Consider the following 16,597-nt stretch of genomic DNA (forward strand, 5'->3'; position numbering starts at 1 on the left):
TAACTTTCATTATTTCTCTTTTATTTAGTTTTTAAAAAATATAGAAATATATTACCTCTTTTTTCTAGTTATAATAATATTTTTTTAATAATTATATAAAAAATATTTAGCCTAAATTCGCAGCCTAAACTATTAGTTATGTATAAAACTCCAAAGTTAGAAGGAAAGAACATTTTGCGCGTTGGGCAATGACAATTGACAATTGACAATTGACAAGCCCGCTAAAATTAGCCAGCGTTCAAAGCTGAAATGGAGAGGCATTGCTACGGTATTGTGTATACGTGCACCTAGAATATAAAACTACTCGAAGACCCATACCAAATTTGAATCAGTCAACTTAAATTAATTAAGACATATTTTTCTTGATAAATTAAAGAATTAAGAATAAAAAAGAGAACAAAACGATAACATTTTACTATTATAAAAATTGAGTATATTCCTATAAAAAAAACTTGACATACAAAAAGAAAAATATCTTTATTCAATTATAATTTGACATATATAATAAGTTTATTATTTTTATAATAATTATTTTTAAAATTTGTACTAATAATGATTTTTAATAAGTTTACTGTGTTCAGTAAAAAAAAGTTAGACAATGTAATTTTTTATATTGACCGTACATAGTTCTTTTTTGGAGTATATTTTGTGTGTAATAGTTGAGTATGTATAAACATTAGCATCCACAAGGAGTTGGGCATAGTCACAAAAGTAGTTTGAGATGGTTGGATATTTTTTTACTGATTGTAAGATTAGTGTGTGAAATATATTTCTAAAAGAGAAAAGAGAGATCGATATTATAGAAAATATCTAATTAGAAGAATGAAATTATAAAAGATCAAATTATGCATTCTATTTTATTTTTTTTGTAAATTATGTATTATAATTTATAATTTAAGGATACCAACGAGAGTAGATTTATATATAAAAAAAAAACCCGGAAAAGTTGAAAGGGTGTTCAAATGTAGTTCGAGCAGCTTTGAATTTGCACAATATATGAAAATATTTGGAAGTTAACGAATTCTTTAGAAGAAGAAAAATACACAAGGAACTCTTCCTAAAGTATCTAATAATATGATTTTGTCATGGTCTGAAGAAAGATCTCATAGCAATCAACAGCGCGTAAACCAGGGACTTTCCTACCAAGTAGATATATATTGACTTTGTGCTTTCGACTTTTTGATTGTTTCAAAGAACATGTTTGCGAATAGTAGCACATCTCTTAAATCTACATAATGCTACAACTTAAAAGTTAGGGAACATTCTCCAATGGGGATGGCACCTTCAAGACTGATTTCCCTTCTCTTTCTCCTTCTTACACTCATATCTTATACCACCGCTCAGCCAAGCTTCCTGTACCATTTCTGCACGAATGATAAAGGCAACTACACTGCAAACAGTTCCTACCAGACCAACCTCAATACCCTTTTGTCCACTTTGTCTTCTTCCAACACACAAATTGATTCTGGCTTCTACAATTTCTCCGAGGGCCAAAACTCTGACAAAGTTAACGCAATTGGGATGTGTAGAGGTGATGTTAAGCCAGATGCATGTCGTAGTTGCTTAAATGACTCAAGAGTCCTTCTCACACAACGTTGTCCAAACCAGAAAGAGGCCATTGGGTGGTATGACGATTGCATGCTACGCTACTCGAATCGCTCAATATTTGAGACAATGGAACCTAACCCTACTTACTTTCTGTGGACACAAAGCAATGCAACTGATATGGATCAGTTCAATGAGGCTCTTAGGGGCTTAGTGGATGGTCTCAGAAGCAAAGCTGCATCTGGTGATTCACTTAAGAAGTATGCTGCAGGAAGTGCAGCTGGTCCAAGCTTTCAAACTATATTTGCACTTCTACAATGCACACCTGATTTATCAGAACAACAGTGCAATAATTGCTTGGTTAGAGCTATAACAGATATCTCAAGTTGTTGTGCTGGCAGGACAAGTGGCAGAATTGGAAAACCAAGCTGCAATCTTAGGTTTGATACATCCCCTTTCTATGACTCTGCAGCTGATGCCTCTCCTCCGTTGTCGCCACCACAAGCGCCTTCTCCTCCTCCTCCTTCAGATACCAATACTGCTCCCTCTGAAGGTACCTGCTATGTTCTTAGTTAAGTGATGCATAACTGCTTTGTTAAAGTTCAACTTGCCATAAGGGTCTTTTGGGTTTGACCTCAAGCATCTGACTGCATTTTCCAACTGAAATGGAATATTACTACCGAAATGGATTTTTATTGCTACATTGACAATGGATTTCTTAGTCAATGTTTCAATTTGGAGTTCTGGTTTTTGCAGGAAAGAGCAACACAACACAAATTGTTGTTGCGGTAGTTGTGCCAACTGTTGTCATCCTTGTGCTGGTCATCTCCGTTTGCATTTTCCTAAGAGCAAGGAAGCAAAGGAAAAATGTTGACAATGACAGTAAGACAAAATATTGTTTTCTTGTTATATAAGAGAAATATTGTTTTCTTGTGAGGTCTTATTGATATGACGAAAGTTTATTCCACTTTTGACATTGTAAATATAAAATTCTCTATAGAATTGATTAAAATAGAAATAATAAAATATTAAGTGAAATCTGTACATCTAGGTGAAGGTATTGAATCAATCAAAGAAACGCGAATTTTCTTGTTAGCCATCATGCTTTTACTGGTTTTGTGCCGTAAATTAATGCTAATTTACCTTTCAATAACTAAAATTGATTAACTTTTTTCCCATGCTTAGATGAAATTGACGATGAAATTGAACCTACTGAGACACTGCAATTCAACTTTGACATCATAAGAATGGCTACAAATAACTTTTCTGAGACAAATATGCTAGGAAGAGGAGGATTCGGACCTGTTTACAAGGTAAGAATATGCGGGTACATGTTAGATAAATTTTATTTCTCAGGTTGTGGACTTGTGTTATTCAATGACTATTTGCCCTGAATCACATGTATCGAACTCTGATATATTTTCAGGGTAAGCTTTCCAGGGGACAAGAAGTTGCTGTCAAAAGATTGTCTATGAATTCAGGACAAGGAGATGTAGAATTTAAAAATGAAGTGCAGTTAGTGGCCAAGCTTCAACACCGAAATTTAGTCAGACTACTTGGTTTTAGTTTGGAAAGAAAAGAAAGGTTACTGGTCTACGAGTTTGTTCCCAATAAAAGCCTTGATTACTTCATATTTGGTAATTTAGATCCGACTACTCATTTCTGCTTAATGGTAATTGCATAATTATTGTAGGCATAGTTTAAAAGGTTATTCCTTAACTTGGTTTTTTAGATCCAATTAAGCGTGCACATTTAGACTGGGAAAGGCGGTATAAAATCATAGGCGGCATTGCCAAAGGCCTTCTTTATCTTCATGAGGATTCGAGACTGAGGATTATTCATCGTGATCTTAAAGCAAGCAACATTCTCTTGGATGCTGAAATGAATCCTAAGATATCGGATTTTGGTATGGCAAGATTGTTTCTTGTGGATCAAACTCAAGGAAACACAAGTAAAATTGTTGGAACTTAGTAAGTATATCACGATATGAAAGGGTTAATTAACTGTTTTCCTCAGTCCTTACAAATCAAAATAGAGGATTTTTTTTTTCCTAATTGAGCTTGATGGTATTTACATGTAGTGGATATATGGCACCCGAATATATAAGTCAAGGACAATTCTCTGTGAAGTCAGACGTTTTCAGTTTTGGTGTACTGGTTTTAGAGATAGTAAGTGGCCAGAAAAATAGTGGATTTCAACATGGAGACCATGTAGAGGATCTAATAAGCTTTGTAAGTCCCTTTTTCTCTTTTCAAAGTTTTCACTCTTACTCTTTTTAAGTACAAGATTAGAAGATATGTATAGCTAATTCAAATGAAATTTAAGAAGTTGAAAGTATGTGAACTAAGTACTGACATTTTCTGCAATTGTGCACATCCTTGCAGGCCTGGAAAAACTGGAGGGAGGGAACAGCATCAAATCTCATAGACCCGACATTGAATACAGGTTCAAGAAACGAAATGATGAGATGCATCCACATTGGTTTACTGTGTGTTCAGGGAAATTTAGCTGACAGACCAACCATGGCTTCTGTTGCACTCATGCTTAATAGCTACTCTCACACAATGCCTGTGCCTTCAGAGCCTGCGTTTTTTATGCACAGCAGAGGCTTGTCAGATATTCAGTCGAGGGAGTATAATTCAGGGGCAACAGAATCAAAAAGCAAATCTGTCAAAGCATACTCAAGTGAGGAATCAACATGATGAGCTTTACCCTCAATAGAATTTAGTGATACAGCCTTACAAGTGACATTTTTCCTTTTTCTTTTCCCCGGGGAATAGTAACAAATTGGTCATTTTTCCATCTAGTATGTAAATTTTCCATCTACATCCTGAATTCATTTTAAGTTGTTGACTAAGAGTTTTGGTGTTTGCTTGTTGCTCTGATGATGACATGTTAATAACAACCTATTACCTACAGTTAATGCTACCTTGTACTATAGAAACCTATTACCGTTGTGTATATATCGAACTTAGAATGAAGTAAAGTTTTTATACTCCTAGGGTATCCATATATTACACTTAACTTTCTTCATTTGATAATTTTTTCTTATTTTTAATTAAAAAGGTTTTAAAATCAGGAGAAAGATAACCATGAAATAATGGTGAGTGTAATTTTAAAGGAACGAGTGTGTACTATGGAAATACTGAAGAAATTTCCTTTAGAATGCTTGGGTGCCTTGTGGGAATGTGTAGATGTTGGAAGTATATGAGTTATATATCTTAGTGGGCAAGTCTCTTTGCACAGATTAGATAATAATGCTGCAGAAATTTAAATAGGACAAAATGTTATGAATTGCGATTAGTTTAATTTTAGATACACGCTCATGTGCGTTGCAGCTGCATTTTAAATTTCTTTTAAGAAAAAAAAAATGCATCAAGTTTTAGGAAACTAGAAAAGAAAACACCAGGAAGCTTGAATATGTGTGGCTGTACAATTGACAAGGAAATCAGTGGTGAGTGGCATGGTGTATTTTGCCGTATATTACTATATACTGGTGAACTCCTATCGCATCACATTCATCCACCTTTCCTTATACAGAATTGTTCAAAGTCCATCCGAAGCTTCGAAGGTCAACTAAGTCGTTAAACTATGTTTTTTAAATAAATAAAATATGGTAGGACTTAGTAAAGTGGATTTATATATTGTGATCTCACTTTTCAGCCAAGAGGGATTCTCCAGTCTCTAAAGTCTAATCTGTTAATGTTACGGGGGAAACCATGCATGACCATCACCCAGTTCCTTCCCATTTGGTTTGTAACAAGAGGCTAGTTTTTGCCCTCTTCTTTTCAACGAAGTTTCTTACTGGCAATATGTAAACACGTAAACAGTGGCAATGCACACGGACCTTGTCAAAACTTAAATGTTCTAATTCCAACTTGTTGAATACTATAAGTTTTAGTCATTGTCTATATATATATATATATACCTTCAATTAATCTTCGCTTTATTATCTCTTAGTACCTTACTCCAATAGGGCAACTATGGCCATGGTATATTCCTTTGTATCCTTGTCATACTTCAAATCCATATCATAATCCAACGCCCAACCAGGATTCTAATACAACTTCTGTATCAATGACAAGGGTAATTACACTGCTAAGAGCACCTACCAGAACAACCTCAACACCCTTTTGTCCAACCTCTCTTCCAACACACAGATTGAGTACGGCTTCTACAATTTTTCTTATGGCCAAGATAGTGACAGAGTAAACACAATTGGGCCGTGCAGAGGAGATCGATGTTAAGCCAGATGAATGCAGCAAATGTTTGAATGATTCCAAAGTCCTTCTCACGCACCGGTGTCCAAGCCAGAAGGAGGCAATCGTGGGGTATGACGATTGCATGTTACGCTACTCCAACGGATCAATATTCAACACTAAGGAAACTGTTCCTGAATACCCTCTGAGTAACTTTAATAATGCAACAGATGTTGAAGAGTTCAATCGAGTGCTTAGGAACTTGCTAGATAGCCTTATAGGCCAAATGATTCAGTACCAGGCTGACTTGTCAGAACAAGATTGCAGTGCATGCTTGGTTGATGCTATAAAAGGAATTCCTTAATGCTGTGATGGTAAGAAATTTTAAGGCCCAGCTGTAACTTCAGATATGAGTTATATACCCTTTCTATTATCATACCAATACTGAGATACCACCAGCACCGCCACCAAAGGTGTCTGCTCTTCCTCTTTCATCAATAGATACCTTGTCCCCAGAAGCTAAATGTCAGATCCTGCATCAAATGTAAAATAATGAAAACGCGAACTAGTAATTGAACTTTAAATTAGTTTCTTCTTATGGATATTTAAAGGTAAAACCTACAAAATTGTTTTTTAAAGTTTAGACTGCAATTTAAAGTTATATTTTTTCTTCTAAGTTTTTCAAGAATGACTTTAAATTGCAATATAAATTTTTTGTTTCGTTCGACTTTACATTGCAATATAAATATAATATAATGATGTTAAACTCGTGAGAAGAATGCTAATAATTTTTTTTCATTTTATTATATCATTGATAATCAATTTTCTTTAATGGCAAAAATATGATAATATTTGTCTATTTGAATTTCTCATCCGACGCTTCCCCGCCCGTAACCAAGACGCTACTCCAGCCCATGAAACCTTGACATCTTCAAATCTTCCAAAGACAAATGAAGATAAAAACCAAATGATGGCCTCATTACTCTTGAAATTTAAACCATGCCACATATTTAATTAGACTTGATTATTAATCACAAATTGCAGTTAATAAAAGACAATTTCTTAAATTGTCGCAGTATATATGGAAGACAACTTCTGGGCTTGCAATTTTCAAAAGAATAAGCCTTAAGTACATTACCTTACAGATTTTTAGTTATATTTTATGCCCTGAGGACTGTATGTCTAAAAGGCTTCTAGTTCTATTACCCCCAACAAATGCAGGTTCTGAAGGCACACGGAGAGTTAGAGAATATTACTTTCCTTGTCGTTTTCTAAAATATTCTTTGAATTGATTCACATTATTTAAGAAAAATAATTAATTATTTATATTATTATTTTAAAATTATTCTTTATTTTCTCATTTCGATTTACTTATTTTTCACCAATAAATAAATAATGTAGTAGTTATTAAGCATGAGTGCAACATAAGCCATGGTTGGTCTGACAGTGACCATCACATTTTGTTCATCAACACATAATAACCGAATGTGGATGTATCTCATTATTTCATTTAGCAATCCTTCATTTAATGTGGGATATATAATATCTTTAATTGTTCTATCCCTCCAATTTCGTCATGCCGTCATTAATGAGAAGGAAGAAATGATTTTCCAATCATATAATTCTAATGACAAGGAGAAGGAAGATAAGACATGAGACTTACAAAGCATAATGTATCCTCCACGTTCTTCCCATGACGAACATTACTCGCACAACCTTCCACTTTCAACTTTTGCCAAACGTAAGCCTTTTAGCAGTCCCCAAAGTTCAGCAATAAAATGCTGTGACAACACCAACTCTGTTTGCTAAACCACAAATCCACCTTCCTGGTTACATCCACATCCCGCCGGTTCTTGGTGCTTTGCATTTCCAATCATGAATAAACCTTAATTTTAAAAAATGATTTTTACATGTTCAAATTCTGACATCATCTTTAAGCTTTATTTGTTTAGAAAGAAACATTCTGTGAATGTATGATTAGAAGTATCGACGTGACATAAGGATAAATCAACCATAGATTTTTTAGTTTGTAGGGACAATAGTGTTTGAGTTTCGTGCCCAAAGGTTCCTTCCAGCTGTCTAGCTTTTTCTTTTCCTTCACCTTTTAAGTGGGTTTAAATGTTTAATTATTATACACGGTAAATAACTATTTTTTTTTGTTAGATGCATAAATATAAAAATATAAAATTTAATTTTCTAAAATATAAAAAATACGATAACTATATTTGATTATTATTTTTTTTGTCAGATAATAAAATAATCTATGTTTAATGACGAGTGTACTATATAACTTATTTTATTAATAATAATATATGAAAATTAAGTGTCGAATATATTTGTGATACTTTTATATTTTTAAAAATTAAATTTTATATTTTTTATCTTTGATAGATATATTTATTAATAATTTATTTTATTAATTATTTTTTTTGTCGTATTACTAAATTTTATATTTTTATTTTTTAAAGATATATCTCTCAGCGAATTATATACAAAAAGTTATTATTTATCCGATTATATTTTTCAAAAAAGAAAGAAAAATAATGATGATGATATGTAGGGATTATGGGTTAACACCATTTTTTCTTACCGCATCACAGTAGCATTACATTGTTTCTCTTTTATCGTTTTTCTCTTTCCGTGTGTCTATGGGAATGAATGCTGTCCATGAACCATTTTCGTGGAAAAAAAAAAGAAGGGTAGAAGTCTAGAAGAGTTTGTAGACTTGTAGTCAACCAAACGCGTCATTAATTATGTACCTAGTAAGTCATACTACACCCTTCCCCGAAGAAAAAAGCTCCTTCATTATGTTTATATGAAAATTAAGTGTCGAATATATTTGTGATACTTTTATATTTTTAAAAACTAAATTTTAAATTTTTTATCTTTGATATTTATTATACATTTAAGAATAAAATTGATTATTTATTCTATTATATATTACTTATTTTTATTTTTTTATAGCATTTGAATATAGTTTGAAATCAATTTGAGGGCCAAAATGGTGGTGTGACTGAAAACAAGGGTTGTTTCAATGTCACTGGAAAAAATTGAGATATATCACCGTGTTACATATTCAAGCACACGTTTAGAGTTTTAAAAATTTGGTTTAAATATATTTTAATTTTTTTTATAAATAATCATTTTTTATTTTATCACTAATAAAAAATTTCACCACATTAAATTTATGATATATTAATATTTTAAATTTTTTGTCATAAGTGATAATATAATATCATTTTAACAAATAATATATATTAGAAATATTTATTTTCAATACTAAACAATTTTTTTTACATATCAGAGAAACAATACAATAAAAAAAGATTATTATAATCCAAAACAAGAATCAGGTTAACTTATTTATGATAAATCTAAAACATATTTAATTTATTTGTTATGTAAAAGCCTTTATTAATATTTTATTCGTTCTGATTATAAAATTTCTGATTGAACTTGTAAATTCTCAAATCAACATAGATTTTCCGGATCGCGAAATATCATTGCTATAGTCGTGGCAGTGTTGGTCGTTGACGAACTCCTGGTTCTTGTCTACAATTATTTAGGAGCGAGAAGACCAAGACACAAACCTATCCAAAGTATGTAATCACCACAATTGTCTCCAGCTAGTAGCTACTTGTCTTACGACCACTTCAATAGACAACCTAGTCCAGCCAGATCGAGGAACACTACAATGGCCATGATTCCTTTGATGATGATGATACTGCTGTTGCTGTTTAAATTTCCTTCTGTCGTCCTTGCCACACTCAAATCTGATGAAGCCAACCTCGAGCTAGTATTCACATACCATAAATGTAACGAAGAGCTCGGAAACTTTACCACTGAGACCTACTCCAACAACCGGAATGTCCTTCTGTCCAATATGTATTCTGACAAAGAAATTGAGAATGGCTTCTACAATTCCTCATACGGCGAAGGCCCTGACAAAGTTTACGGTATCGGCTTCTGCAGAGGAGATGTTAAGCCAGATAAATGCCGTAGTTGCCTGGAAAAGTCCTCGACACTTCTCACCGATCGATGTCCAGTACAGAAAGAGGCGATTGGATGGTATGACCTATGCATGTTACGCTACTCCAACCGCTCAATAGTTGAGCAACCAGTTACTGATACTGACGACATCATCAAATGTAGCAACACTAACGCCACAAACAAAGATCGGTTTGATAAAGAGCTTGATGACTTGGTGGTGAGAATGAGAAGCAGGTCTGCAGAGGGTGACTCACGTCTCAAGTTTGCAGAGGGAGAGGCTCCGGTTCAATCAAGCAATGAAACCATACATGCTCTCCTTCAGTGCGTGCCTTATTTGTCTCACCAAAACTGTACTCGATGCTTGGAGTACGCTATGTCCAGGATTTCATATTGGTGTGATGGAAAAACAGGTGGTTGGTATCTAGGACGAAGCTGTTCTTTAAGATATGAGACCTACCTCTTCTTTGAGCTCATATTCCACGATGCACCAGCACCACAGCCTTCCCAACCTGCAGTTACCCCTACAAAAGGTGCATCTATTCCAGCCAACTAATTTGTGTTTTATTCATCACTTCTTCTTTAATTCAATTACTATTTCTTGTTCTTTTAATATAACTTGTTGTCTCAAATCATCTTAGATTTTCCGAAAAAGACCAACCCATCGCGAAATATCATTGTTATAGTCGTGCCAGTGTTCGCCGTTGCCATTGTCGTTGTGGGACTCATAGTTCTTATCTACAATTATTTTGGAGCGAGAAGACCAAGACACAAACCTATCCAAAGTAAGTCAACATTTGTCCTTTTCTCATTCATTAATTAGTCCAGCTTTTTTTCTTACTTTTTTCTTTTCCACCGCTTCTTTTTTACTTTAAAGTTATTTTTAATTTAAAGTTAAGAATTACACTTTTTAAAATTATTTTTATCTTTAATATTTATCTAAATCATTGAGATTAACTTTTTTTATTGATAATAATAAATTTATAACTTTTTTAAAAATTATTTTTGTCTTTAATATTTATCTTTTCTAATGATTTGTTAATATATTTTTTAATGAGGAGTATTTTTAGCTTAAGAATAATAGGTCAAGTTAGTTTTTTTTTTATTTTTTAAGGTTTAATTTAATATTTTAATTTTTAAAAGTCATTTAATTTAAATTTTATAAAAATAAATACACATCACTTTAAATTTGGATTTTACTAAGAAGAAACAACTGCGGCAATATTTATTCTTTTCACTTAAAATCTTTTTAAATTAAAAATTACTTAATAAAAATAAATTTGTGTAATCTATGATGGGTGTCCGACACTAAAGTACTTTTACCAAAGAATTGAGATACTTGTTTTTAATTATATTTTTTTATTTGTGAGTTTTGCATTAAAATGTACAGTAAAACAATTTTAATCGCAAATTAACATACACTGAAATAACAAAAATATATATTGTAAAACGTAAAAGTTTGACATCAGATTTGAATTGAAATGTGAAGAATAAGCAAGCGAAAAGCTTCGGATAAACTACTAAAATGAGCGAAAAGCTTCTATATTTGGTGTATCATAAATGAGCTCTTTTTTTATTTTAATATTTTGTATAAAAAAAGTGTTTGATTCAACTTTTCTTAAAAGAAGAAAAAAACTGCATTGAATACTAGTCTATATATATGTGTGTTAAAATATATCTTTCATTTATATAAAATATTCGAAGTACGCTTTTCATCCATACACAAAATTTGTATATTTTTCTGTCCTATAATATCAAAATCTGTAATTTTTTTTGTTTGGAGTGAGACTTAGTCTTAACCAAACCTATGTCACAGTGAGTTGTATAACAACTTTTTTTTATAAAAAAAATTACTCTAATTTTAACACTTATTTTTACTTAAAAGTAAATTATACTCAAAGTTTCATCAAATTTCTCTTGATATCTCTGATTTCTCTACTCCTACCGTAACTCTTTTTGATTGTTTTTTTTAATATTGTTTTTTTTAATATTGACATGTTTCAATTGTTTGAAAAACATTTTATTGTATACTAAATAAAAGTATATATTATTCTTAAAGTTTCTTCTACTTATTTTACAAGAAAAAAAAAAAATATATATATATATATATATATATATATATATTCTTATAAAAAAATAATATAATTTATTTCATATTTAAGTATCAATCATAATTTAAATCTTATATTATTTAAATTTTGTATTATCTAATGAGACACAAATGATTAATTACTTATTATAATCATTAAATCTTAAAAAAAATGAATGATGTAAATAAAAAATAATTCTAAAAGAATTATATTTAGAATAAGTAATCTCCTCCCATATATATATATATGGACTCAACATAGAATCATAATAAAATGTTTCTATTTTTAATTTTTGAAATGGCTAAAAATTCTTTTCATAAAAATTCTTTTCATATATTATACCAGGTTAGGTTAATATGCCGTATGAGATTAACACATTTGTGAAACTCATGCCATAGGTGAAGGTGATGGTGAAGGTGATGGTGAAGGTGAAGGTGAGCTTGATAATGACATTAAAACAGATGAGTTAGCGCAATTTGAATTTGCTACCATCAAATTTGCAACAAATAACTTCTCTGATGCAAATAAGCTTGGTCAAGGTGGATTCGGAATTGTTTATAAGGTATGAAGATTTATTTTTTTCATGGAATCACATATCTTGATAATATTTTGAGAATTACATATGCGCTAAACTTTGAAATATTGTATTTATTAGGGTACGCTCTCTGATGGACAAGAAATTGCAATTAAAAGATTGTCTATCAATTCTAACCAAGGAGAAACAGAATTTAAGACTGAAATTTCGCTAACAGGAAAGCTTCAGCACCGAAACTTAGTTAGACTACTTGGCTTCTGTTTTGCAAAAAGAGAAAGATTATTGATATATGAGTTCGTTCCCAATAAAAGCCTTGATTTTTTCATATTTGGTAAGTTACAAAACAAAATGTTTTAATTTTACTTCCACTTTGACGAAATAAAGAGATATTTTGAATAATTATTAAATTATGAAAGATTCTATATGTCATATGCTGGGTTGGGTATTTATGTAGATCCAAACAAACGTGGGAATTTGAATTGGGAAAGACGCTACAATATCATAAGAGGCATCGCTCGCGGTCTTCTTTACCTTCATGAAGATTCTAGATTACAAGTTGTTCATCGTGATCTCAAAATAAGTAACATTTTGTTGGATGAAGAGTTGAACCCCAAAATATCAGATTTTGGCATGGCAAGATTATTTGAGATCAATCAAACTGAAGCCAATACAAATACAGTTGTCGGGACCTTGTAAGTATAAAATCGCTTTAACAAATAAGATATAATCCATATTTTCAGCTAGTAATTTGCTTTTGAACAAATTAAGGTCAATAGATGAAACATGAATTGTAAAGTAACATTTTTTTTTTATATCTAATCGTGCTTGATCATTGTAATTTACAGTGGATATATGGCTCCTGAGTATATTAAACATGGGAAGTTTTCAGTCAAGTCAGACGTTTTTAGTTTTGGTGTAATGATGTTGGAAATTGTATGCGGCCAAAGAAACAGTAAGATTCGTGGTAATGAGGAAAATGCAGAAGATCTATTAAGCTTTGTATGTGTGATACCTTTTCACTATTAGTAATTTCCCTTTTGATTTGAAGTTTAATTTGGACGCTTATAGCTTTGCAGATGAAATTTTCCACATTTATTTTCAATTGAGCAATTTTTATTTTACAGGCATGGAAAAACTGGAGGGGAGGGACAGTTTCAAATATTGTAGATACCACACTGAAGGATTATTCTTGGGATGAAATAAAGAGATGCATCCATATTGGATTACTATGCGTTCAAGAAGATATAAATGGCAGACCAACTATGAATTCTGTTTCAATAATGCTTAACAGCAGCTCTTTCTCCCTTGCTGAACCTTCTGAACCTGCATTTTTAATGCGTGGTAAAAGTCAATTGCCTATGATTATGCTGTCTGGTAGTGAGCAATATTCAGAGGCAACAAAGTCAAGTGATTCAGGAAGTCAATTTGCTCAAGGATCATCAAATAAGGCTCCAATCACCGAGCCATATCCTCGTTAGATATTTTTTAAGCGAATTGGGCAAAAAGGAAATGATTTTGAAAACAAGATATCAACTTTTGAAACTTCATCCTTTGGAGTTGACAAGCCCGTACCCTCCCTGGTTATTTTGTAATATAATGCTTGTTCTAGATTCCTTGCACTTTGCCACATCCAGTTTCTTTTTCATTCTTGTATTTTTTGTGGTTTTTTCTTTTCTTTTTGGAAACCAGTGGTGTTTGTTTTCAGATTCCGCGCGTGCCTCCATTGTTGATCAACTATAAACATATAAGAGACATGATATGTTTGGCAATTAATAAATTTGAGTAATTAATTATTTTCCCTAAACTTTCTTAAAATTGATAACAAATTGATTATTTTTGTAAAACATATTAAAGCGAACATACAAAATTTAGTCATTTTAGGGCTAATTTAATTATTTAAAATGATATTCCCTAATTTAATCACGTGTTTCAAAATAGATAAAGTAAATGATATTATCTCGTACTGTATATGTAACATAAAAAAAAAGTGCTGTACATATGCAACAAATTGATTTTTTTTTGTCCTAATCATAAAAAATTTAATAATGACTAATTTTCAAACTAATTCTAAACTAAATTTCTTTTTTTATATCTTTAATTAATTATTAATTCTATTTATTAGACGGTCATTCATTAAATTATGAGTATGTGTGTAATAAAGATGATTATTCCCACAAGAATTTTATTATTTGTATGTGTAATAAAAAAGTGGTATTATCCCATTAAGATAATTTTTTAAAATGAATGTAAAAAAATATAAGAAATAAAAAAGAAAATAAATTGATAGAAATATTATTAATTTTTTTTATTTTTTATAGTATTGATAATAAAAAATTATAAAATATTTTCAAAGTATTATGAAAGTGCATAGACAATAATTATAATTTGTAAAAACTTTATTTTTTTGAATTTGTTTTTTGTTATGACATGGTGTATTTTATAAAAATTAGTGATATTTTCTTTTATTAAAATATTATAAACTATGTTTAACTTGTATTAAGAAAAAAATTCTAAATCTGTCGCTGTTTATAGCATTTAAACCTAAAGATATTTTTTTAATAAAATTTAAATTTATGAAAATATTAAATATGACTATCACTTTTTTAGGTTAATAATTTTTAATTATTTTTTATATAAAAAATCAGAGATAATATTATATCCAATTAAATCGAGTAAATAAAAGTATATTTATTTTTTGTAAAAAAATATAATTATTTTCAATTTTAAAATTGTGACACAATTAAAATTAAAACAAAGCATAAATAAATTTACGTTGTCACAACTGAAAATGTGATACGAGAAAAATAAAAACAAGATTTAAAATACACAACTTTTATTTGATTTCAGGAAATTTTGAAAACTAATGTACACAAAAGTAAGTCATAAGTGGATAGTATAAATGCCCAAGGTCAGTGATAACTGCTAAATAATTGTGAATTTATAGGAGTTAAATAGTCAAATTTTGGCTTAAAATTTAATTATTTAGCAGTTATTTGTAATTAAAAGTGAGAAAATTAATCTAAATTAAATTTCTGGTTGCAGATACGAAAAATAAGGTTGCATTTAGCAAAAGTGGCACAGAAAGGAGGAAAAAAAGAAGAAATTCTGAAGCAGGCCCAATCCAATAGGGGCGCTCAGCGCGCATTAGGCGCTAAGCGAGCAACTAACTGGAGGCGCTGAGCGTGGCGGAAACCGTTACGCGCGCTAAGCCCAGCTAGGCGCCCAGCACCCGATCCAACAGAAGCACAGGCCCAGCGTGCATGGCGCGCCCAGCGCGCGATCTGAACGCGCTAAGCGCGAGGTGTGGCGCAGAGCGCAACTACGAAGGCCCATAAGCCCACTTCAGCCACTATAAATAGAGAGGCAGTCCTAAGGAAATATCATCCCATCTCAGAGCATCACTCTCAGTACTTCAAGCCTGAGTTTTCTTCCCTCTCTATATTCTTTATTTTGTTAGCCTTTCTTTCTTTCATCCCCAGTTGTAAGCCCTCAATGGCCATGAGTGGCTAAACCCCTAGCTAGGGCCTGGCAGGCCTAAAAAGGCCACGATGTACAATGAGCTTCAAGAGTTATCAATGCAAAGGAATTTATTCCAGGTTTTTCTGTTCTATTTCTTTTCTTTTATTCTTGCATTCATTCTTAGATCTCTTTTTGGGTTTTAATCGCTCGGGAGAGGGTAATTCTCAATAATATTTAAGATTCAATGCATGCATCAGTTTTAGGGGTTATACGCTTGGGAAAGGGTAACACCTAATAGAACATCTAAAGAAAAGAATCATTGGGTTAGCATTGCTAGGCATAGAATGATAACTCACTGCCCATGCATCTAAGCAACATCTAGAACTTAATCTTAACGCATTTTAATTATTGAATCTTCGCAAAGGCATTTGGGAGATAAGTAGTTAAAATAGGCTTGCCAACGTGAGGCATCAGGGGCAAGTAGTCAACAGATGTGGGTAGAACTAACACCATTTCATTGGTAATGAATATCATACTTACATGCATCGTAGGCCAATTGGGTTTGTCTGGTCTTGGCATTTCTATCAATTGTTTTCCCTTTTTCTTATTTGTTTTAGTAATAGCACTCTTTACTATTCCTACTTTCATTTCTACTTTACTACTTTACTCCCACTTACAAATTGAGAGGTATTGGAAAAGTGCAATAAAATCCCTGTGGACACGATACTCGGACTTCCGAGCTTTACTACTTGTCACGATTTGGTGCACTTGCCAAAGTCCTA

The 16,597-nt window shown here is 31.7% G+C and overlaps 3 protein-coding genes across 4 annotated transcripts; all 3 read left to right on the top strand.

Moving 5' to 3' along the window:
- Positions 1-1,182: 1,182 nt before the first annotated feature.
- CRK19 (cysteine-rich receptor-like protein kinase) lies at positions 1,183-4,540 on the top strand. Its single transcript, XM_006589547.4, has 7 exons — positions 1,183-2,098; positions 2,302-2,427; positions 2,731-2,858; positions 2,972-3,182; positions 3,278-3,515; positions 3,626-3,776; positions 3,930-4,540. Exons 1-7 carry the CDS (start codon positions 1,270-1,272, stop codon positions 4,245-4,247), a joined length of 2,001 nt encoding a protein of 666 aa, XP_006589610.1. The 5' UTR covers positions 1,183-1,269; the 3' UTR covers positions 4,248-4,540.
- A 425-nt stretch (positions 4,541-4,965) lies between these two features.
- Positions 4,966-6,108, top strand: LOC102669215 (cysteine-rich receptor-like protein kinase 29). Its single transcript, XM_014763384.3, has 2 exons — positions 4,966-4,999; positions 5,777-6,108. Exons 1-2 carry the CDS (start codon positions 4,966-4,968, stop codon positions 6,106-6,108), a joined length of 366 nt encoding a protein of 121 aa, XP_014618870.2.
- Positions 6,109-9,196: 3,088 nt separating this feature from the next.
- On the top strand, positions 9,197-14,160 carry CRK20 (cysteine-rich receptor-like protein kinase). 2 transcript variants are annotated; one of them, XM_003535618.5, is made up of 7 exons: positions 9,197-10,264; positions 10,373-10,516; positions 12,220-12,383; positions 12,477-12,687; positions 12,811-13,048; positions 13,202-13,355; positions 13,481-14,160. In XM_003535618.5, the coding sequence occupies exons 1-7, from the start codon at positions 9,439-9,441 to the stop codon at positions 13,832-13,834; spliced, it is 2,091 nt and encodes a 696-aa protein (XP_003535666.1). In that variant the 5' UTR covers positions 9,197-9,438; the 3' UTR covers positions 13,835-14,160. The 2 variants fall into 2 exon arrangements, with proteins under 2 accessions (XP_003535666.1, XP_040861885.1); XM_041005951.1 differs by having other exon boundaries at positions 13,202-13,320.
- Positions 14,161-16,597: the final 2,437 nt, after the last annotated feature.

This window comes from Glycine max, chromosome 10, assembly GCF_000004515.6.
Source record: "Glycine max cultivar Williams 82 chromosome 10, Glycine_max_v4.0, whole genome shotgun sequence".
Lineage (NCBI taxonomy): Eukaryota > Viridiplantae > Streptophyta > Magnoliopsida > Fabales > Fabaceae > Glycine > Glycine max.